The sequence below is a fragment of the Bos javanicus genome, chromosome 26, assembly GCF_032452875.1.
Source record: "Bos javanicus breed banteng chromosome 26, ARS-OSU_banteng_1.0, whole genome shotgun sequence".
Lineage (NCBI taxonomy): Eukaryota > Metazoa > Chordata > Mammalia > Artiodactyla > Bovidae > Bos > Bos javanicus.
In genome coordinates, this window is record NC_083893.1 from 41740038 (window position 1) to 41764280 (window position 24243).

Here is a 24243-nt window from a genome sequence, read left to right on the forward strand (position 1 = left end):
TGTGTCTGTGTGTGTGTGTCTGTGTCTGTGTCTTCACTCTGCACCACCCTTTGTGGATGCTGGGGGATAAGCCTGTGGCCAGCCATAGGCAGGGCGCTTGCTCACCACAGGCCATTTCTTCCTGCAGGAATCAGAGTTGTGATGACCCTGCAGGGGGAGGCCAGGCCACACAGAGGGCTCACGAAGCAAGTGGTGCCCCACAGATTGCCTCCACGCCCAGCCCGGGCTTGGCTGAGTGTAACTTGGGCTCCCACTGGGAGAAGCAGTGTGGCCGGGGTCCTCACCCTGAGGATGCGTGGCCTCAGCTCCCTCAGTCTCGCCTCTGTTCTGACTTGCCCTCAGCTCTCCCACGGCCCTGTTGTGTGTCATCTCTGCTCCCGCTTCCTGCTCTGTGAGAAGGTCTGGCACTGGCAGCTCTTTTCTGCTGCATCTGGGCAGTGGGCAGAGGGGACTGGTGAGAACACCTGCGATCTCAGTGAGATCACTGCCATCAGCTGTGGGACCGTTGGTCCCCTGGTGTGTAGGCTGGGTACGATGCCTGTCCCATCTGCCTGTTGACTTAAATAACAGTCACGACCTAGAAGCTGAGACTTACGTTTTATTGGGTGGGAACTTTTAGGACTTCAGTCCCGGGAGACAGCATCTCAAGTGATCCTGGGGGAACTGCTCGGAGGAGAGGAGAAGAGCCAGATTATATGGAAGTTTTGCAACAAAAGGCAGGTAGTCTTACTTATCAAACCAGTCAATCCTAAAGGAAATCAACCCTGAGTATCATTGGAAGGACTGATGCCCCCCTTCCCCAGCACCTAACTCAGGCGCATCCTGAGGGGCTAAGGCAGCCTTGGGGGCCATGATCACCCCAGCCCCCACGAAAGGATGGTTGAGGGTAACCTTGTGACCAGATGGTGGCTGATGACCCCCAGGGAAGAATGGGATGTCCTGGGCCCTTCTGGACTCTCAGCCCTTCTGAAGAGACACACAAGGGAGCAAAGAGCCTATTACTTCCAGTTAGTGTTGTCACAACCTTGAGTATCAGCAGAAGAGCTGACTCATTGGAAAAGATCTGATGCTGGGAAAGATTGAGGGCAGGAGGAGAAGGGAGCAGCAGAGGATGAGGTGGTTAGATAACATCACTGACTCAATGGATGTGAATTTCCAGGAGACGGTGGAGGACAGAGGAGCCTGGTAGTCCATGAGGTCACAAAGGGTCTGGCACAACTTAGCAACTAAACAGCAAAGTCTTCACATCAAAAGATTATTGTTAATAAAAGCAAACCAGATATCCCAAGTTAGGGAATTTAGTGTTTTTTTATGTATGGGATGAAGCAAGAATCTGGGCTCACTGAAATCATTCCTTTCTTATGCATCTCTGCCATCCTGGGTGTTTCCTGTGTTTTTTTTTTTTTTTTCACATCATGAGCTGCCTTGGGGTTCACCATAGGGAGTGGCTGCAGTCTGATGGCTGGTATCCTTCTCCTTCCTGAGTGCCCTTAGGGCTCTCTAGCTCACATTAGAGGGCTGCAACCGCTGATGACTGTGGCATCCTTGTCTACTGATATGGCAGGAAGTACTTCATTTCTCATGCCCTCAGGACAGAGCATGAGGCAGGTAGGGCATGCGGACAAGGGGGAGGTTTGTCTACAAGCCACTTGTATCTCACGCTGACAGTCCTGGCACTTTGTGATCATTGCTTTCCTTTGAAATAATGCTTTCCATTCCTTCTCCTCTTCCTCCCTCCACTCCCCACAAATCCGCCTGAAGCAATATATACTTGCAGCCCTCTTCAGACGTGTATTAGGATCACCACTATAAAAGGAACCATTTTTTCCCTAAGCTTCAGTGGACACTGATGGTGACCCACCAGGAAGCCCTCCTCCGTCTTGCTGGCACAGCCCTGAGTCTGTTTTCGGTCCACTCCTGACACCCCCGCCCCAGCACCTAACTCAGGCAAATCCTGAGGGGCTAAGGCAGCCATGGGGGCCATGACCACCCCAGCCCCCACCAAAGTATGGTTGAGGGTAACCTTGACCGCCAGGGAAGAATGGAATGTGCTGGGCCCTTTTAGACGCTCAGCCCTTCTGAAGAGACACACAAGGGAGCAAAGAGCCTATTACTTCCAGTTGGTGTTGCCACATCTTCATGTCCTGCCTGGAATGATGGTGGCCCTCTTGTGGCCGTGAGAAAGGCTGCCGTTGATGAGCTGGAAGGAAGGAAGGAGCTGCTTCTCGCCCTTGCCCTTGAGCCTTGGAAGTGATCAGTCCTCGCACCGCTCTGCCCTTGAGCAGGTGGATGTTTATTTTATTTGCATTGGTTTTTCTCTTACTTGCGGCTGGAAAAAAAAAAAAAAACCTAGTTAATGCACTCGAATCATTTTTTAGTGTTGATCTATATTTAGCCCTTAGGGAAGATTCTCTGCTGAGTGGCCCTAGGGGAGGGAGATGGATTTTAGCTCTTTTTATTGCTGTGTGTCCTGATGATTTGTGTGTCTACCCACCCGTCAGACAGTAAGCCTGGTGGGCACAGGTGGATTTCACTTATCTTTTGTGATCCCTGTGCCAGGCCTGGCCCTTGGTGAATACTTGTTGAGAAGGTTCTCTTTCAGTGTAGGCATTATTTCATGGGAGGGGTACTGCCAGGCCTGCTGGTTGTGGGTCCTTCGTTTGTTGTCATCTAAACGAATGGTAAGAGCCTTCTTTAATCATGCTATGTATGTGTTAGCAATAAAACATGCCTCCATGCTTTAGCAGTAAATCTATCACACCATTTGTATCCTGCTTACGGCTTATCATTAGTGACTTAACACGGACATGGCGCGTCTGGAGTCCACATGCAAGATTCTGACACCCTCGTCTGGGCTGTTTCTCCGTCGACCTGGGTGGCATGGCCAATGACCCGGGGGATCCGTGTTCCCTTCCAGCCCCTCTTGCTGACTCTGCTGACTCTGACTCTCATTTAGCACCAGTGAGTCACTTACAGGCTGAGGGCCACGTGCCTTTCAACTTAGACTTCCTGCCTCTCCCACTGGCCTCCCAGCCTCCTCCCTCTCATCAGCAAGAGCATGACCTTGAGAACGGGCAGTATGATGGACTCACGTTGGGATGCCCTTTGTGCTGGAGGGGTTGGGATAACATGAGGCTCTCCTGGTGAGGTTCAAGGGTTCTTGCTTGGCTCTGGTCCAGAGCCTCAGGGTTGAGCTTTCGCCACTACGAGCTCTCCACTCCTGCTTTGCTCCGTGCCTGACTGCATTTCACCTTCCCCTGCAATGGCTGGAGAACCTGAAGACGAGGAACGGGAGCTGTGCGTCTGCCCATTCTTCCTCCTTCCCCTCTGCTCCTCCTGCCTGCCAAGTGGAGGATGAATGTCCGTGCCTGTGCTTCATAGGCGTGCTGTGAGGCTCTGGTGAGGTGATGAGATGTGGGCAGCAGCTGTCAGGAGCCAGGCTGGCATCTCCAAGATGGCCTGTGGCCGGGTCGCTGCAGAGCGAGGCTCAGACACAGTGTCTGCCGCCAGGAGCCTGGAGACAGCTTTGATGTGGGCGGCGTGGGAACCAGCCTATGGACTGCAGTGCAGGGTTAAACTGGGAATTGGGAGGGGGTTGAGGGGGGGCCCCAGGGTTTTCCCATCCCCAGGTCAAGGCTGAGGCATGTCTTGGCGTTTCCCGCTGTATCTGCATTGCATCTTCCCCAGGTTCCCCGGTGGAGTGTGTGTCTAGACAGCTATGGAATAAAATGCTCAATTACCAAGTAGGAATTTGGCCAGCGGAGGTATCACTGCACCGAGCAGACAGGCCCAAGATGAGGAGAGAGACTGAGAACGAGCCCCTCTTGTATCTAAAACAGGCTGGAGAGCCTGGCGCTCGCAGGACCAGCCGGCACCTGCGGAGAGCAGAAGCCAAATGGCCCATGAGAGGCATTCTGACCTCCTGAAGGGCTGTAAATCTGGCCTGGCCCACATCTCCAGCCCCTGTCACTCCCTTGCAAAGATTTCTTCCTACAATTAGAATTCAGATTAACACTGACAAGGAGTGAAGCTCTAAGAGCTGGGAAGCCTGTTCTCTCATTTAGCCAGGCTGCTTACGAGCTGTGAGGAGTCAATTCGGCTCTGAGCCTCAGTTTCCACATCTGTAAAATGGGGAAAAATATGCACTAACTGCCAAGGCAGTTGTGAAAAAGGGCTTTGTCACCTGAGGGGTAAAAGATCATTCCTTCCACATCAGTCCAAGCTTCATAGTCTAAGAATCCCCCTAAAGATATGTCCGCTTGCTTATTTCTGTCTTATGATTGTCCCTTAGAATCTAGGAGATGTTTCTGTGAATAAAAATTAAGCAAGGTGACACCCAGTGCTGCCTTTCGTGCAGGTTTGGCCCAGTGACCGCGTGTGAGCTGAATTTCTTCCCTTTGTGTTGAAGTGAGGAGTGGTCCCTGGGGAGACTCTGGGCTTGTATCACTGGTGTCCACTGGTCCCAGCCTGTGTGGTCACTCCAGTGAGTGACTTTACTGCACTGGAGCCCAGCTGGTACATGGGGTCCTCTGGGCCCCGTTCCTGGCTGCAGGCCTGCTCCTCTGCAGGGAGCGCAGCTGACCTGAGCCGTACGTGAGCCCTGGATTCTCTCCTTCCTCCCGGGGGCTCTCTCCTCCATCCGTACGGCTTCTGCTCCCCACAGCGTTGCCTGCTTTCCTTGGCCCCTGGCTCTGAGCTCAGACTTAGAGACAGGAGTTCCAGGGAGCGCTGTCTTCAGGCCCCTCTTCCTTCGAAACCCACTGTGATGTGGCCCCCTGGGTCTGGCCCCCTTTCCTAGGGGTGGAGGTGCAGGGACAGCGTTGGAAGATGAGTGGATGCTAATTAAGACTCCACGGTGAGTCCTCCCGTGCAACTTTCTGATGTGGTTCCCGGCTTGCTGCTGCACTGATGTGGTCTGGGCCCACCTTCTGGGTTTGAACTTGACTTCTCGCCTTGAAATTGGTGAAAAGCAACTGGAGAACCCAGCCCAGGAGCCATGACCACCATGTTCAGCCCTCCAGCCCAGCTTTGAAGGCTGTCCCTGGATCCTGAAGGAGTGGTAGTGTCATCCGGCAGGCCTCCCCCAGGGTGGCCGAGTGCTCATCACCGGCTCTGACTCCTGTCCGCTCACCCCCTGTGGCTGTTGGATGAAGTCATCCCTGGCAGAGGCAGCTGGCATGGGCCCAGGGTAAACAGGCCCTGCTGAGCTCATTGGCGCACTTCTAGATGAGCTCAGGAGTGGGGGCTTGCAGGCCTGCCCCACTCCAGAGCAGGACCATGCACTTCAGCCTCGGGGAACCACAAGGGCAGTGTCACTGTCAGGGCAGACCTGTGCCCCCAGCCTCCTTCTGGGTGCGGAAGGGGGACGGTGAGGGCTGGGAGACATGGCCTACTCTGTGGGAGTTTACTTGGTGGGGTTTCCCCCACTGAGTCTGCGCAGACCCTGACGTTAATCACAGTAACACAGCTGATGCTTCCATGCCCCACTTACATGAGGTACCATTCACAGAGCTGTTCCGATCCCAAGGCACTGAATTCTCACATCAAATCGATGAGATCAGTGAACTGCATCATTCCCGTTTTCCAGGTCAGAACACTGAGGACCAGAATGGCTGTAAGGTCCGGCCACCATCTAATCAGGCCACTTGGTCTGAGCTCTGGACTGTGGTGCTCTTCTAGGCCTCTTAGTATCTGTGATCTGAGGGACATCATTTTTCACGTGTCTGTGTGTGTGTTAGTTGCCTAGTCGTGTCTCTTTGCGACTCCATGGACTGCAGCCTTCTAGGCTCCTCTGTCCATGGGATTCTCCAGGCAAGAATACCAGAGTGAGTTGCCATTCCCTTCTCCAGGGGATCTTCCCAACCCAGGGATTGAACCCAGGTCCCCCGCACTGCAGGCAGATTCTTTACTATCTGAACCGTGCAAGGGAAGCCCTTGAGTTTTCTGATCCAACGTGTTCCTGACCAGCATCTTGCTTATTTGGGGTCAGAGGGGGTCTTTGTGGCTCAGTACCTTTGTAGTGGATGAGAGTCTGGGTTCAGTGTTGTAGTTTTAAGCCCCTGGCCTATCTCAAGTCACCCAGTTGCTTGGAACCTCAGTTTCTTCATCTGTTAAATGGGCCCGGTGACCTCCCCATCCTATCAGCTGGTTTCTGCTCCGTCCCTGGCAGAGGCGATGCTGAAATAACCGCTGGTTTCCACCCACCGCGCCCTCCCAGCCTCCTCTCCTCTTTGCTTCGTTTTCGAGGCGGACAAACATGAGGACTCTTACATTACAATTAGCATGAGGCCTGGGCCAGGTCTTTGCTTTCTGGGCTGGTCCCCGTTGCTTGGAGCAGCTGCTCATTTTGACTCAGGAAGCAAATGCTAGAGGGACTCAGAGGTTTGCCTGGCTCTGGGGAGGAAGGGAGGAGAGCTTAGAGCTCTCCAGGATGGAAGCCCCGTGCTCCTCAGCCCTTGTGACTCGAGCTGGTTTTGGTTTGAAGAGTAGTTTGGGGCTCCTGACTCTACTGGCCTTCACAGGTCATTGGGGATCAAGCAGGCTTTGTTGGATTAATCAGCCCGCCTAGGGGCGGCGGGAGCAGAGATGGTGGTGGAGGACTTTACCAGGAGAGGAGAGAGCCCACCTCTTGGGTCTTGGTGTCCAGTGGCCCTGGATGCCTTGCTGTCCCCAACCCCACCTCTGCCCATCACCAGGATTAGCACAGAGATGCCCCGGACTAAGTCAGGGCAGCTCCAATCCCTCAGAGCTCCTGATTCTTCAAGACCTAGGAGAGACGTGCCTACAACAAGAGGGGGCTGATCCACTCTTCCTCTCCCCTGGGGCTGTGGGCTCTAGATCCTTCCTTGGGACTTCACTCTCTACCATGCCTGCGGTCGGGCTTGCCCCAATCCTATACTCGCCCCACTCTGTCTCTTGGCCTCAAGGTTTCAGAGCAAATCTGTGCTGACAGGTTCAAGATGTGCTGAGACCCTGAGCTGGCTGGCCTCCAGTATCCATCCCATGTTTTTTCTGGCGTGTGGCGGCAGCTTGCACTTGACCTGCCCTGATTATCTTGAGTGGGAGGGACGTTAGTCCTCAGCTGGGAAGGGAGGTCACGCCTGACCTCGGTTTCCTGCACGGCCTGGTGAATACGAGCGGCCCCCAGTGCCTGGCATTCTGTGACATCCGTGCGTTTACCCGTTTTGTTCACTTAACCCAACGCAGCAACGCCAACTTTGTGTTTCCAGGGAAAGCTGCCCGTGCTACTGCTTGGCCGCTCCTCGGAGCTGCGGCCGGGAGAGTTCGTGGTCGCCATTGGAAGCCCGTTTTCCCTTCAAAACACGGTCACCACGGGGATCGTCAGCACCACCCAGCGTGGTGGCAAAGAACTGGGGCTCCGGAACTCGGACATGGACTACATCCAGACAGACGCCATCATCAACGTGAGCCTGTGTGCCGCAGGGTTGGGCTGCAGTTGGGAAGCTGGGCTGGGGTCAGGAACCAGGCTGGACTCAGGATCCTCATGGTGCTTCCAATGGGGTCTTTTTGAACCCCTAAAGCAGACAAGGCAGAAGGGCTGGTCCTCAGCCTGTTGGCAGTCTCCAGGGACTCCTGTGACGGGCACTTGAGATTTGCCCAAGTCTGCAGCCCGGAGGAGTTCTCCATCCCCTCGCTGCCCTGCCCCGGTCAGCCACCCCTGGGTCGAGCTGCCTGTGCAACCTTGTGGAAGGAGGGATGCTCAGCTACGCACAGGCTCTGCAGCCCCCAGAGGTGTTTCCGCTGTCTTTGGGGCGCACAGTCTGAGCACCAGGCCAGCCCATTCGATGTCCAGTGAGGTCAGGGATTGTCCCACACAGTCTCATCAGTGGAATCTTAATTTTAAGTCACATTTTTCCACTTTAGCTATTTCCCTTTAGGACTGACGTTTCTCAAAAAGCATTTTCCCCTCCATCTGTCTAATAAATAAGAAACACAGCGTGTTTTGTGCACTCGCTGCCTCTAGTAGGCTTTATTGCCAAACCTTCTTGTGATTTGCATGAAGTAATGGAAATAGAGCAAATGGTGTGGATTTTCAGGCCCAGCAGCAAAGTAGGGGTCACATAGACGTGGAGGGGGTTGGCACAGATTTGAAAGACCGCGACACTAAGCAAGTGGGTAGCCAACTTATTGTTGAGAGAGGGAAGATGTGTTAGGTGTTTTGGGAATTTGTTGTTGACCTCTGGGCTTTGGAGAAAAAAAAAAAATATATATATATATATCAATATATAAATACCCCATTTATGGTACTTAACACTCTCTGAAAACTGTTAAGGTCCTTTGTTTTGCCAGCAAAATATTAGGTAGATAGGAAGAAATCTCAGGAAAGAATTTGCACTCAGGGGCCTGCCAGGGAGGGAGGTAGATGGGAACATGTAATGATATAAACTCATAACCTTTTAATTTTTGCTTATTTTCAGTATGGAAACTCTGGAGGCCCATTAGTAAACCTGGTAAGGCTTTCAAAAAATCTATCTACGTGTCTTTTTTTCCCCCCTTTTGATTTCTTTTCAGATATGAACTTGCCAAAGCATATTATCTAATCCGTTCAAATTGAAATCTGTGACTGTACTGTACCTTGCAAATGTCTCTTCTTATCTTTTCTGAAAAGAGTAAGGCATGCTGGTGTTTGGATTGGAAATACTATGCCAGCGGACATGCTTGTGTCTCCACGTTACAAGTAAAGGCATTGGAATTCAGGTTTGATCCAGGACCAGTTAAAGGAGCCAGTCTTTATTTTGAAGGTGTCAGCAGTTCTGGCTTGCCCCCCAGCTGCCTAAGGAGCTGGCTTGGCTCATCCACAGGCTTTGTCTTGGCCAGAACCCTCCCTTAAGACCTGGCTTGGAATGAGGAGTTACCCCACTCACAAAGATGTCACCTAAGTTTGTGTTTTATTTAAACATGAAAAGGGAAGCCTTTGAATCAGATTGTCAGAGCCAGGATGCAGCTCAGGGTCCCCTATCCCAGCCCTCATTTACAGGTGATGAAACCTAAGCCGTCTTGTTTAGCAAAGCCCAGGAGGGCAGTGCCTCCTGGACGGTCTCTCAGAGTTGGGGACTGAATTCCCAGTGCTACGGGAAGTGTGCAAGGAGTGACTTACCCACTCCTGGCAGTTTTCCCCCTAAGCCCAAGTTGGACAACCTTTAAGATTAGTGTTCAAAATAATGGGTGGATGGCACAAGGCAAGCCTATTATTCCAGGATGGTTTCCTATGGTGTGGTGTTCGCTAAACCGTGAATTTATCTTGAATAGAAACACACACACTGGCTTCCTCCACGGTTTAAAGCTGGTTTTCAACAAGCAGAGGAAATGAGATTTGATTGTGAGGTTCCGCCTCTCCCAGATCCCCGAGGCTGCTCGGAGATGAGGGTTTGTTTTCCTGGTGGTGAAGTCTGTCCACCCTGAGCGCTGGATGGTTCCTCCCTGATGTCAGCAGAGGAATCTTGAGACTCCTGGAAACGGGAGAAGCAGGAAGGTGTGGATAGCCACCTAAAGGTCTCTGAGGTTTTTTTTTGTTTGTTTTTTACCTTTTATTTTATCTTGGAGTAGAGCTGATTAACAATGCTGTGATAGTTTCAGGTGGACAGCAGAGGGACTCAGCCAAGCATACACATGTATCTATTCTCCCCCAAAGTCCCCTCCCATCCCAGCTGCCACAGAACACCGAGCAGAGTTCCCTGTGCTATATATTAGTAGGACTCTGGGGCTTTTGGACATGTATTCCCTGCCCAAGGAGCAATTGTACATTTTGAAACTTTCTGATGCTGTGCTTTCATTGTGTTGATCACTCAGTCCTGAGTCCAGTGGGTACTGATTCTTCCATTGCTCAGCTTAGCTTAATGCTGTGCACAAGTCAGGCCTCTCGCTCTGCGACGCAGAAGCCCCATCCGTCCGGCTCCTCCTACCCCAGTCATATCTCTGAAGAAGCTCCAAGACTCCTTCCATGCAAATTCTCCACTCTCTCTCGGTGGGTATCTTGGGGTGAATCTTCCTGGATTCAGCAAGCTATTTGCCTTTTGCTTTTCAGGATGGTGAAGTGATTGGAATTAACACACTGAAAGTGACAGCTGGAATCTCCTTTGCAATTCCATCTGATAAGATTAAGAAGTTCCTAACGGAATCCCATGACCGACAAGCCAAAGGTAAAGCAAACGCCCCCGGCAGCCCACCAGAGATTTTAGGCCTGGGGCTTGGCTACCCCTCAGCAACTGGAGGGCAGGGAAAATGACCCCCTGAAGGTCAGCCACACCTTTCCTATCAAGAAGGGAAAGGAATGCATGTCATTAGGTCATCGATGTTTGACTGTTTTTTTGGCCTGTGATCATGCGTGTTTCATATGGTTCAGTCTATTATGTACCAGGCATGATCCTGGGTGATTTCTGTACATCATTTCACTGTATTATTCATTATGTCATTCAATCCCTTTGCCTGATCAGGTGGGACTTAGTCCCATTTTACTGATGAGAAAACTGAGATTCAAGGAGCTCATTCAGTCCACAAATGTTTAGTGACTCTTCTGCTCAATGTCAGGCTGGGGGTTTGAAGCTCAACAGGGTCCCTGTCAGGTGTGCTGTTTACCTTCTACCTGGGGGAGAGAGGAGGCAGGTAGGGTCCCAATCAGGATTTGAACCACAAGCTGAGAGCATCCCTGTATGGCCCTGACTACACAACAAACTGGGGGGATGGAACCCCACTGCTCCTGGTGTCCCTGGCACAGCCGCCAACTGGGCTGACCTTCTGCTTCCTTCTGTGGTCCCACCAGGCAAAGCCATCACCAAGAAGAAGTATATCGGCATCCGAATGATGTCACTCACACCCAGGTCGGTAACGGGACGTCTGTGTCTGTCTGTGTCTTAAATTCTTTATTCAAATATTTATTTGTTTAAAATTCAAATATTTAATTTACGTGGCTGTTCCAGGTCTCAGTTGTGGCACGTGGGATCTTTGAGTTGTGACACGTGAACTCTTAGTTACCACGTGTGGGGTCTAGTTCCCTGAGCAGGGATTGAACCCAGGGCCCCTTGCACTGGGACCTCTGAGTCTTAGCCCCGGACCACCAGGGATGTCCCTGTGTCTTAAATTTAAAACAGACTAACTTCAGAGGACTCTCACGGGCACCCTGAAAAGAGAAACCTTATTCTGCCTCGAGACAGCTCAGTGTCTGATTTAAGTACATTAGGAAAGAGAGGAGGGGCCATTAACTTTGGCCTCACATGGGCTTCCCTGGTGGCTCAGATGGTAAAGCGTCTGCCTGCAATGCGCGAGACCCGGGTTCCATCCCTGGGTCGGGAAGATGCCCTGGAGGAGGAAATGGCAACCCACTCCAGTACTCTTGCCTGGAAAATTTCCAAGGACCGAGGAGCCTGGTAGGTTACAGTCCATGGGGGTCACAAAGGGTCGGACATGACTGAGCGACTTCACTTTGTTTCGTGTTGTTTTATCCTTCATGTTTGTTTCTGGGGTTCTGAGCAGATCCTTCCTTCTGAAAGATTCTGCTTTTCTTTGAAAGAAAGAAAAGAAAGGGAACTGAACTCTGGGTCTCCCGCATTGCAAGCAGACATTTTACCGGCTGAGCCAGCAGGGAAGCCCACGCTTTTCTTTGAAGGCAGGCCTGATGAGCCCAGGTGTTGGTCATCGCCCCCCCCCCCCGCCCCCCGCCGCCCCCCCCTCCACGCCTGCCTCTCCCCACCTGGTCTGTTGAAACCCACATTCCAGGAGTGCCCTAAGCCCCTCCCTCAGCGCCCCAGAGCGCCCTGCCTTTCTTTAACTCTGCCGCCTGTGGGCTGGGGCTCCTGGAATGCCAGGCAGGGCGGCATGACTGATGGGCTTGTTTTCCCCGAGCTGGTGAAAGTTGCGGTATGTGGCTGCCAGACGCATGACATACTGGTGTTTGAACCTTGATGAAAAAACCTGGTGTGATTGTAGGCGTCTTGGTACCTAAGGGCCTGGTTGAAACTCTTAGAAGTTAAGTCGGCAAAGAGCAGAACCTATTGATATGAATACTAATATCTTAATTACTGTAATTAACGGGCAATTAATTAATTGTGAACACACAACTATTAGTTTAGACACGTGTGATAAATGGTGGTGCCTTTCTTAGCTGGCTTGCCAAGACTGAAATGTGCATCAGGTCTTGTCTTGGAACTCTGAGAGATGGAAGCCTGGGGGATGTAGGGAAGGGAAGGGAAGGAATGTGGGCCTGGGGGTCCAGCTTCCTGGGTTCCTGTCCCAGCTCTACTGTTTCCTGGCTTGTGACCTTGGGATGGCTTGAGCCCTGAGTGCCTCAATTTTCTCCTCTCTGGGATCAGGATAACCGGGCAGGCTTGCTGGTGTGTGGGGAGCACTGAGTCAAAGCTGGGGTACGTGGGTGATGGCAGTGGTCACTAGTCACGGGGAGCCCACCCACCCTTTTTCGCGTGCTTGCTCAGTGCCGGGCACGGGACCAGGCACTAGATCTAGATAAGATCATGGTCCTCCTAACAACCTCATGGCACTGTGCCTGTTTAACAGGTGAGAAAAGCCAGGCACAGAGAGGTTAAGCAACTGCCCAAGATCACACAGTCAGGAAGGGTCAGGGCTGCGGTTCCAAAGCAGGCCGACCATTACACTGTCCTGACTTCTTAAGTGGTGGTGGTTGTGTGTCCAACTCTTTGTGACCCCATGAACTGCAACATACCAGGCTCTTAAGTGGTAGCTACTCTCAATTAATTAATAAAAATGATAACGCTAAAACGTTTCTCTTGCTGTCATCCAGGAAATCTTTGACTCTAGGAAATAAGCAATTTGCAGCAGAATCAAAATCCCTGGGCCCCTCCAGGGATTTGGGACCACTTCCCTCGAGCACTGCCACTTTGGGCCACTGGACCACTTCCCTGCTGTTCCAGTGGCTAAGACTCTGCACTCCCAGTGTAAGGGGCCCAGGTTCGATTCCTGGTCGGGGCACTGGATCTCACATGATGCAACTAAATATCCTGCATGCCACAACGAAGAGCTGGCTCAGCCAAATAAATAAATAAGGAAACATTAAAAAATAATAATAAAAAGGAAACTTCAACAGTAAAAAAAAAAACCTGATTTTTTTACATTGGAATTTGACATTAGAATCAGGGATGGAAGAGAAGCCCTGTGGGAGCCCCGTTGTTCTTAATGGTTAATCCAGGTGTTCTTTCTCCCAAGCAGCAAAGCCAAAGAGTTGAAGGATCGCCACCGAGACTTCCCCGATGTGCTTTCAGGAGCGTATATCATTGAAGTAATTCCTGATACCCCCGCAGAAGCGTGAGTTAGAATCCCTCTCCATTTTCCTGATAATCGTGTGTTTCCTGGAGGTAGGGGGCAGGGAACTGTTCTTTTCGTCTCCCCTCAGGTGACTGTAAGGACCCTTGACAGAATGGTCCAACATCTGTGTCCGTCCTGCCGGTCAGGGCTTCCGACCTGGCTCAGCTCAGGGCTCGTCGGCAGAAGGAGGCTTCCTGGCTAGACGTCCTCTTCAGGAGGGAATCAGATGGACTTGTTAGGAGTCTCCGGGACAAACCTGGCTAGATGGGGAAAGACGGTTGAAGGAGCAGTGTCTCTGAGACCTCAGGCAGTGATCCTGGCCTAGGCTGCTAGAGGCATCTCTTCCTGAGGGCTTCTCTAATTATGCCTGTTACCAGTCAGGCCTTACTTATCCACACCTCTAGAAAAATAGCACAGGGAGCATCAAAGTAACAGGGAAAGAAGTTGCTCAACCCACAGTCAGGTTCATTACCTGTGAAAGTGTTAGTCGCTCGGTTGAGTCAGACTCTTTGCAGTCCCATAGCCTATGTGGACATAATATCCACGGAGACGCGCTAGACCAGGGAGTGGCCAGCAGACTGTTCCCAGGAGCCAGATCTGGTCTGCTGCCTGCTTTGGGATTAAGATTAGATTTTGCATTTTTATTTTATTTTTTGTTTTAAAATGCATTTATTTTTTATTGAAGGATAATTACTTTACAGAAAGATTTTGCATTTTTAAATGGTTGAAATAATTTAATTAAGAACAGTTATTTTAGGACACTTAAAATGATACGAAATTCAAATTTTAGTGTTACGTAAATGAAATCTTACTGGGGCACGGCCATGCCCAGCAGATTATATTTTGTTTGTGGTGGCTTTTGGACTCCCACGGAAGAGTTGGGTTGTTGTGATGGGGACCATCTGGACTGCAAAGACTAAAATATTTCCTCTCTGGCCATTTACCAGAAAACTTTGCTGACCCCTGTCCTAGGCCACTAAGGTGCGTAACAGCTTATTTGATGCTGTCACACACAAGAGTTAAGGTTACAGCAGCAATAAGGCAAAGCGGTGCCTCACAGTGGAACCATACCTGTGGGCACCGTAGAGCTGTAATACCCATGACAAGCAAGCTGGCCACCGTGGTCGCTGGCGTGTCCTCACTTCCTTTGGAGTCAGTCTGTGATAAGATCATACAAATGCCCGCACACATTTCTACAGTGGACATGATTGCTGATGTGGCCCAAAAACCTCAAAAGGCAATAATGCAACCCATGGGTGGTTTAAGCCATTCTCACAAAAGTTAACTACCATCCCACCCTGTTTGCTCTGGGCTCTCGGGTCCTAAACTGTGCCTCTGTAGAGGTGAAGTTGCTCACCTTTCCTGGTGGCTGCACCAGGAGACGTGGAAACATTGCAATCATATTTCCCTTTGTGTTGCAGTGGGGGGCTCAAGGAAAACGATGTCATCATCAGCATCAATGGACAGTCGGTGGTCTCCGCCAACGACGTCAGCGACGTCATTAAGAAGGAAAGCACCCTGAATATGGTTGTCCGCCGGGGCAACGAAGACATTATGATCACCGTGATTCCCGAAGAAATTGACCCATAGGCAGAGGCATGAGCTGGACTCCATGTTTCCCTCAGAGAACTCTCCAGTGGACGATGCTCGGTGACTCTGGGGCTGGTGGCACCGGATGCCCAAGACTTGACTGCCATGTTGCTTGTTCCGCAGAAACACTGGCCAGCAGAACCCTTCTTGATAGTTCGCAGGCAAAAGCCAATGTAAAACGTTGTAGACCCGCAGGCAGAAGCTCCCCCTTCTGTATCCTATGTACGCAGTGTGCTTTTTCTTGCCAGCTTGGACCGTCCCTTCTCGGACAGTCAGCATTTGTCTTCCCCTTTAACTGAGTCACCATCTTAGTCCAGCTAAGGCTGTTGCTGTAACGCATAGATAAGAGGAAGGTCCCATGGGAGCCAGGATGGTACTGGGCGTGTTTATGCTTTCTTCCGAGTCAGCACCCAGAGGAGGGAGATGCTGAGACAACGAGAGGGTGAGCGCTGGCTTCCGGAATGGCCACAGTTGCCTCTTTTAGGAATCTCTTCAGAACTGGGAGCACAGTGACTTGAGTTATTAAAATACTTGTTCATACTTTGCGTCCTGGCGTCCTTCTTTCCCGGGAACAGCTGGTTACAGTCTCTTTGAATCGATTATCATGTCAACAGCCTGCTCTTTAAACCATGTTGTCTGTGAGGGTTGAGCTCGAGGTCTCACCAGTTATTTCAGAGTCAGCCTGGGGGTTCACGCGTGCTGGGAACACTGTGCCCCGTCACCCCGGATTCCTGAAAGAGGCTTGAAGTCAGTTGCCCTTGCATCTGGGGCTTTTCAAACTAAAAAGAGGCTGTCAACCCCACATATCATGCAATCAGTCAGCAAAGAGTCCCTGGGCCTCTAGTCTGTGCCAGGCGAGGCATAGGCTGAGGAAGAGGGGTGAGCACAGAGCGGAACCCCAGAGCTTCCGCTGAGAGACCAGGTCTCTTTCTGAAAGGGAGATGGTTCAGGAGACCAGGATGTGACCTGAGAGCAGTCCTGAGTCTTTAGAAAGTACAGGCTGAAGCTGATTTCAGCTGTCATGGGCTCTGAAATAGAACCTTAAATCTTGGGAGGGTTTGGAGCAGGGCTCCCCTGACACGTCCTAGAACAGACACAGCCTCAAGCAGCTGTGGACCCCTTTATCTCCAGGGGTTTGGGGAGATAAGCTTCCAGGAGTATGGGGAGAAAGCTTCCAGGAGTTTGGGAAGCTGGACCCAGGAAAACTTGAGCTTGGGAATTTCCACAGACCTGAGTGCCTGCACACATCACAGAGGGGGCTGTTTACAACCAGAGCAGAGGGTGAAGGCTTTCTAAGGGTCAGTCATCAGGAGTGGGTACTTGAACAGGATGGAGGTTCAGTTTTGTAGATTGAGAGCTTTAACCGTCCCTCGACCGCTAGACCTCGACGATCCATTCGTAACAGAGAGGCTAGGGCAGGTCAAAGGCCCAAGTGAAGTGGAGGTGTAGCAGAACCAAGCCCTCATCAGTACAGTGCTTGGCAGCTGGGCCGCTGGTGTTCTGTGGGACACGGAGCGTCCCTCCGCTCCCTGCTTAGATGACCTTGTAGAGTCAGGGAGGAGCCAGCAAACGCTCTCCCTGCTGGCGTGGGTTTTGCGTTCCCTCCCTCCTCATTAAAGGTGGTGACTCAGAGAATGGCCTTCAGCTCCAGGGGCTCAGACTCAGATGTTCTGCCTCTTGGTCTGCTCCTCTGGTGGTCCCCAGGGCTGAGGGGCTGCCCCAGGTGGGGAGGATGTGCAGGGTGGCGTGTGGGTGGCATGTGGTCAGAGGCAGCCCGGCCACAGCCCATCTGTCTTCGGCCTGTCATCCACTCAGGAGATCACAGATGGTTCCTCTGGAAGGAACTGGCCTGGCGGCTGGCGGGCCTGGATCCTCCATAAACACTCAGCAACATCTCCCGAAGGGCCACAGGGCTCTGGGTGGGGTCTGAGTTTTGTCTGCCCACGTGGAAGCCTACAAGGCTGCAGAAAGGACAGCGTGGCATGCTGTGGGCACATGCTGTGTTTGGTTACAAGCCTCCACCAGCCTCTGGGACCCTCTGTGCTCTGTGGATTACATATCCTTGCACTCCATACTCATCCTTTTAGATTTCACCAGATTCCTTAAAATAAATATTTATTCCTCTTGCTTTAGGCTGTGATGGAGGTCTTTGCAACATGAATTAGCCTTGAAACCTGGGAGGCAGAGCTTAGTTGAAAGAGCATGGTTTTTGGAGTTAGACAGACTTGGGTTTACTCTACTGTCTAGATCTTACTGGCTGTGTGACTTTTGAATAGTTACTTAACCTCTCTGTGCCTGTTTCCCAGATGGGAATAGCAATAGTACTGACTTCTTATGGCTGTTGTGGGGATTAAATGAACTAATACACAGCACAAGGTAATCACTCAGTAAATGCTAGCAACATATATGTGAAGTGTCTTTGAGCCCTCTGTAAAATGGGGAACAATAACAATGTCCCTCTTGCACTGGAGTTGTGAGGGTTAACCATGATAGCACGTGCCACTAGGTCAGTACAGCTGCTATTGTTTTGTTATTAGCCTGCCAGCCTGATGCTGGGAAAGAATGAGGGCAGGAGGAGAAGAAGGTGACAGAGGGTGAGATGGCTGGATGGCATCACCGACTCAATGAACTTGAGTTTGAGCAAACTCTGGAAGATAGTGAAAGACAGGGAAGCCTGGCGTGCTGCAGTCCCTGGGGTCACAAAGAGCTGGACACGACTGAGCAACTGAACGATGTTAACAAGCCTGCCATTGTTCTGGGGTTTAATGACACTCACAGTAGCTGACATCTGTTGGGTGCTTGCTGCGTGACAGACGCCATGCTGAGCATCATCCATTTATTAGCTAGTAGTTGTCCTCAGTTCAGCCCTGAGGTGGACACTGCATTTATCCCCTCTGACAAGTGAAGAAATGGCTGTTCAGAAATTAGGCCTTTTGCTTAAGACACGGAGCTCATAAGTGGGAGCTCTGATATAAGCCCAGGGGGTCTGAGCTCATGGCTTTTGTATGGTGCCATCTGGTCCATCTTTGTCTTCTTAGGACCAAGCCTTCTGGTCCCTCTGTCTCTGTCTAGCTTAAATCTATCTCCACTTCTAGAAGGTGGTCATGGGGACCTGCGGGCTCAGCCCCTCTGCTGGGTTTCTGTCTCCTCCTTGCCCGTTTGCGCCCATCAACAACCACTTCTCTGTCTCCTGCAAAGCTCCCTCTGCCCATCCACCACCTCCCAATCTCAGCCCTCCAGGCTCCAGCCCTCTGCTTCCAGCTTTTGCAAAACCCTAAGCCACCAATCACAGGGCACATTTGCATTGCTGGCCAATCCCCACCCGGCCCTGCGGGAAGCTTCGAGACAGAGGCCCTGAGTGCAGAGCTCTCTTTGCTGCACTTTCTAGGCCCAGCTGAGTGGCGGTCGTGCCAGCAGCTCTGGACAGGAACCTGCTCTTTTCTGGCTTGATGTCTCCATCTGAAAATTGGAAGAGTGCCCCATGTCTGGTGGGTGTGGTGAAAGGCAGAATGTTTTTACAAGAACTTGCGTGCTGCTCGCCTCCACCCGGTCAACTCTTCAGACAGGCCCGAGCCTCAGAGATAGTGCTTTGATTGGCAGGCAAGGGCACTGGGCCCATTTTAGGTAAGTGCCACTGAAGGCAGGGCCAGTCTTGCTGAGGTTGTGCAGAAGGCTTGTGTCTGGGCGGGTGGACAGGGCAGGTTCCAGATGATGGTAAAAGCTGCCTTCCCCTTTGAAGGTGGTTATAAGCGAGGTCGGGGCCCTGGTGGCTCAGCCTGTAAGGAATCTACCTGCAATGCAGGACACCCAGGTTGGATCCCTTGGTCGGGGAGATCTCCTAGAGAAGGAAATGGCTACCCACTCCAGTACTCTTGCCTGGGAAATCCCATGGACAGAGGAGCTTGGCGGGCTATCCATGGGGTCGCAAAGAGTCGGACACGACTGAGCATCGAACACTTTCATTTTCATAAGTATGGTCAGGGATGTGATGGCACCAGGCTGGCAAGTAGGTTTTTCCTGTGTCCTGGTAACACCCGTCGGTTGTGGGACTGCCTGGAGCGTCAGGCTGAGTGGTTGTAAGACTTGGCGCAAAGGCATTTTCAAGAAGAAATGCAGGACTTCCCCGGTGGTCCAGTGGTTAAGAATTGGCCTGCCAATGCAGGGGGCTCGGGTTTGATCCCTGGTCTGGGAAGATTCCACCTGCCGGGCAACTCAGCACGTGCACCCCAACTACTGAAGCTCGTGTGACTACCGTGCTCTGCAACAAGAGAAGCCTGCCGCAAAGAGAAGCCCGTGCGTGTGACTGGAGAGCAGCCGCACTGCGCTATAACTAGAGAAAGCCTGAGGGCAGCAACAAAGACCCAGCACAGCCAGACATAAAGAAATCCATAAATATTTTTTTTTAAAAATGAAGAGGAACTGCTGTCTGGGCCGCACTTGCAGCCACTCTGATGATGCCACTGACAGCTGGGCTGTGGCGGGCAGTCTGATCTCAGTGCTGCCCTCTGGACCACGTGGCCCTGCCCTCCTGGGTCAGCCCCTCCTGACCCCATGCCTGCCTGCCTGGCAGCTGCGACTCACCTGCTCCACAGGGGCTCCTGCAGCTCTCCCAGGGCCACCGCCACAGGCCACTGCCCAGCTCTCCTGCTGGGAGTGAAAGATTGTTGTTGAATCACGCAAAGACGCCGGGATTCTTGGCCCCCAGAGGAGAAGAATTCCATCTGGAGCCAGAGACAAGGCTTGATCGCTCAGAGCTTTTGTTTAATAAAGTTTTATTAAAGTATAAAGGAGATAGAGAAAGCTTCTGACATAGGCATCAGAAGGGGGCAGAAAGAGTAACCCCCCTCCCCCGCCCCCCGCTAGTCTTCAGCTGGATGTTATACAGTCACTGGCAGTCTGTTAATGAAAGAAAGGAATGTCTTAAAACTCAGAATGGCACCAGGCCCCTCACCCGTAAGATGCATTTTGGGATAATCTTGGCACCAAATGGTTTATCCTGGGCCATAAAATGATTAACTTGAATCTTGAAGAAGGGCAGACCACCACACAAATGGTTTCATTTACATAGATTAGGGGAACAATATCTGAGTATAACATACTGGTTTGTCAAGCAGGTTCTGAGCCAAGAGGCAGAACCGACTTGAAGACAGAGTCTGGGGTAAATGCATAGCACATTAGCATAGCTTAAGACAAACATTTCCATAAGAGAAAGGCCTTGGTTAACTCTAGGTTTGAGAATAGTTAACTTCAGGTGAAACCAGGTGTCATTATGGCAACACAGTATTTGAAGAGAAACCTCCTTTTAAATTTGTATAGAGAAGGAAAAAAATATCGCTAGTTTGTTTCCTCCTGCCGCTTAAGAGAGATAAAAATGTCTGACACTTGCAGGCTATTTCCTCTGTTTGGAGACCCCTGGCCTTCCTGCCTGTTACCCTCTCAGGAGCCCACGCAGTTCTGAGGAACTGTCTTGAGAACCGGCTCAAGGAATGTGACCGTTTGCCAGCTGGATCTGAGAGGACCGTCAAGGATGCTGGCTTGCAGAGTCATCCCTTTTTTTTTTGTAGTATTTATTTATTTGGCCGTGGTGGGTCTTAGTTGTGGCACGAGGGACCCTTGATCTTCGTTGCAGCGTAGGGGATCCTTTAATTGAGGTGTGTGAACCCTTAGTTGCGGCTTGCGGGATCTAGTTCCCTGAGCAGGGATCGAACCTGCGTCACCTGCATTGGGAGCGTGGAGTCTTAGCCACTGAACCACCAAGGAAGCCCCCATCTCTGTTTGGAAACAAGTATTGTTGGTTACACTTCTGAGCACGTGTCCTCACCTTCCCACCCCCACCCACCCCCCTCCCCCGACCGCCTCAGGATACACTGAGCCACAGCTCATAGGAAGGAAACTGCCGAATACAAGGCCATTAATAGAATGGAATAAGGCTGGAGTGTTGGAAGCACCCATCAGAAAGGTCACAGTCTGCAGGATGCTGGGCTACCTGGGCTGCTGATCCCATCCGGGGCCTGTTTCTGGGGCCCAGCTGGGCTGTTTGGCTGCTGTTTGTGCCAGCTGCCGCCCGGAGGCCACAGTCCTCTGTTCTTCCATCAAAATGAGGGCGGAGCACACAGAGAGCAGAGGCCTTCCTGCCAAAAGGCAGTTGTTTTATTTAGAACTTTAAGCCCGCCAAGGATCAGCAAACATCAAATGAAACAACGTTAACGAATGCATTATTAGTTAAAAAAAAGATTAAAAGTGGCTCAGAACACTCTATGGAAACATGTCTCTGTTAAGTGTGTCTCACTGGGCCAGGTGAGCTTTTGTAGTTAAAGTGCCTGATCCTCCTTTACCCCATCTCCTCTTCCTCCTCTGCCACCACCGTGCTGCTGCTGCTGCTAAGTTGCTTCAGTCGTGTCCGACTCCATGCGACCCCATAGACGGCAGGCCACCGGGCTCCTCCATCCCTGGGATTCTTCAGGCAAGAACACTGGAGTGGGCTGCCATTTCCTTCTCCCCGCCACCACCGTAGGATCCCCATTTTTCTGATGGGGACAGTGAGGCTCAGAGCAGTTCAGTAACCAGCCTAATGTCACCCAGCAAGAAGGAAGGTAAAGTTGCTGCGTTGGAACCCAGGTGTCTGGGTCAAGCCCTCTCTTAACCACTAAGCCCTTGTCTTCTTTGGCTGATGCTGTCCTATGAAATTTGAAGCTGAAGAGTCACGTTTCCAGTGTGGTATAATTCTCATTAGACCCATCTCTGAAGCAGTGATAACCTGAGTGGCTGGTTGGTGAGAATGACTTTGCAGAACAGGAAAGCTCTCAAGGGTTCACAGCCATCGCCTCCCCCCTCCGCCCCCACCACCAGGAAGGTGGTAAGCGCTGTGGGCAGTAAGAGAGAGCCTGGAGCATGGCTGCCTAGCATTCATTTACAGATAGTCCAGGCATCAAGATGCCTGGGCCTTTTCTGTTGTGCTGTCTTCTGAAGAGTCATCAGTTCTGAAATGATACCCAGGGTAAGCAGTGTGCTCCATCGTCAAAGGCCAGGCCCTGATGCTGAAAACCTAAACAGCCTAAAACCCCCAGAAGAGATCAGTAAAACACTTAACACTGTGACTTCAAACTGCCTCAAAATCCTGACAGTCAAGAATCTTCAACATTGCTTAAAATACTTTATTGAAGTATAGTTGATTTATAATGGTGTGTTAATTTCTGCTGTACAAAGTGATTCAGTTATACATATATATGCATTCTTTGTTTTTTAATTAATTTATTTAACTGAAGGCTAATTACTTTGTGTGGTGGTTTTCATTAGAATCCTCAGTGTTTTTAGCTGTTACCTGGTTTATCATCCTTGTCCTTCCCCTTGTAAATTAACTGCACCGACAGTTAATGACTGAAACTGAGAAAGTGGGAGAGGGTAGGAAACAGTCCAAGCTGCTCTCCAGTATTAATGAAAGGAGATCAACGTGACCAGGAGTTTCAAAAGAGTCTCTCAAAACAGGGCAGTGAATGAGGGGCTTGCCAAACCAGTTTCTTCTTTTGAAAAACATTTTTTTAATGTGGACCATTTTTAAAGTCTTTATTGATTTGTTACAATATTGCTTTTTTTTTTTTTTTAATGTGTTGATGTTGTGGCCGTGAGCCATGGGATCTTAGCTGCCTGACCAGGAATCAGATCTGCTCCCCTGCACTAAGGGAGCAAAGTCCCAACCACTCTACCACCAGGGAAACCCCAGTTTCTACTTTTCACCTTGGTTGCACACCCGCTCCGGTGACCTCTTATCCAGCACTGTTTTCTGGGCCCTGTGCTGTGCTGAAAGGCTTAACAGCCACCATCCCAGGGAATTCTGATGGCACACCTTTGTCAACTTTGCAGCCCCTCTCTTTAGGGGAGGAAATTGAAGCTCAGAGGGACAGCCAGCCTCATTCAATGACACACTGAAGAGAGTGTGTCAAAGAGAGAGTCAAAATCAGGCTGTTTGCCTCTTGAACCTGGGCACGGGCTCCCACCACAGTGGCCCAGTGCTTCCTTCTGTCCTGGCGGCTTAGTTGGTCTGAAACCCCAAGCCCAGGCCCTTCCACGGATTCGGGTGGAACAAGGGATAGACGTCTGTCACACGTCTGTCTTTCTCATCAGTAAAAATTACTTTACGCTGAAAATCCACAAAGAGTGGAAACAAAAGCATCTAGAAAGAAAAATTCTGTCTACACAAAAACATGCATATGGAGGCTTTAACAGCTTCATTCATAATCACCAAGACTTAGAAGCAACCAATGTATTCTTCGGTCGTTGAATGGTTAAACAAACTGTGGCGATACATCCAGACAATGGAATATGACCTGATGCTAGAAAAATGAGCTGTCAAACCATGAAAAGATATGGAGGAACTTTAAATGCTTGTTACTAAGTGAAAGAAGCCAATTTGTAAAGGCTACCTACTGTATGATTACAACCATATGGCATTTTGGGAAGGGCAAAACTGTGGAGACAGTAAAAAAAAAAAAAAAAAAAGCCAGTGGCTGCCAGGAGTTAAAAGGGAGAGAGATCAATGGCTGGAGCACAGAGGGTTTTTCGGGCAATGAAACTATTCTGAACTCCACTTTCTGCTCAGTTCTGCTGTGAACCTAAAACTGCCTTCAAAAATAGCCCATTAATTAAAGTTCAAAAACAAACATCTGAACAACTTGAACTCACAATCAAGCCCTCGAACCACAGGAAGCTCCCGTCTGTCCCAGAAAATGACCTCGGGCTCCGCTCACCCACACTGGCCTCCAGCATCGCCCCTTTCTGCTTCCTTTGGCTCAAGACCGCAGGTTCAAGACAGGTGTTCCGGGCAAAGGTGAGAGGCAAGTGTCTTTTTTTTTAGTGGTCATGTATGGATGTGAGAGTTGGACTGCGAAGAAAGCTGAGTGCCAAAGAATTGATGCCCTTGAACTGTGGTGTTGGAGGAGACTCCCGAGAGTCCCCTGGACCGCAAGGAGATCCAACCAGTCCATCCCAAAGGAGATCAGTCCTGGGTGTCCATTGGAAGGACTGACGCTGAAGCCGAAACTCCAATACTCTGGCCACCTCATGCGAAGAGCTGACTCATTGGAAAAGACCCTGATGCCGGGAGGGACCGAGGGCAGGAGGAAGGGGACGACAGAGGATGAGATGGCCGGATGGCACCACCAACTCAATGGACATGAGTCTGGGCGAACTCCGGGAGTTGGTGATGGACAGAGAGGCCTGGCGTGCTGCTATTTATGGGGTATGAGGCAAGTGTCTTTGAGAGCCTCCCGAGGAGGAGATGCTCCAGCAGGCTCAAACCTGCAGGGTTCATGCTGAAAGAAAACGAAAGCCCCAACCCCATCTGCTGGGAGTGTGGTTGCTGGC

The 24243-nt window shown here is 51.0% G+C and overlaps 1 protein-coding gene across 1 annotated transcript in view; it reads left to right on the forward strand.

Annotated features, from left to right (window-relative positions):
• The window catches only part of HTRA1 (HtrA serine peptidase 1), a 57491-nt gene extending 42068 nt beyond the window's left edge, over nt 1–15423 (forward strand). Inside the window, exons 4-9 of the mRNA XM_061403750.1 lie at nt 7230–7424; nt 8439–8471; nt 10046–10160; nt 10781–10838; nt 13198–13293; nt 14715–15423. Of these exons, the coding sequence (XP_061259734.1) occupies nt 7230–7424; nt 8439–8471; nt 10046–10160; nt 10781–10838; nt 13198–13293; nt 14715–14883 (666 nt within the window). The 3' untranslated portion in view covers nt 14884–15423. The remainder of the gene's footprint in view (nt 1–7229; nt 7425–8438; nt 8472–10045; nt 10161–10780; nt 10839–13197; nt 13294–14714) is intronic.
• The last annotated feature ends 8820 nt before the right edge of the window (nt 15424–24243 follow it).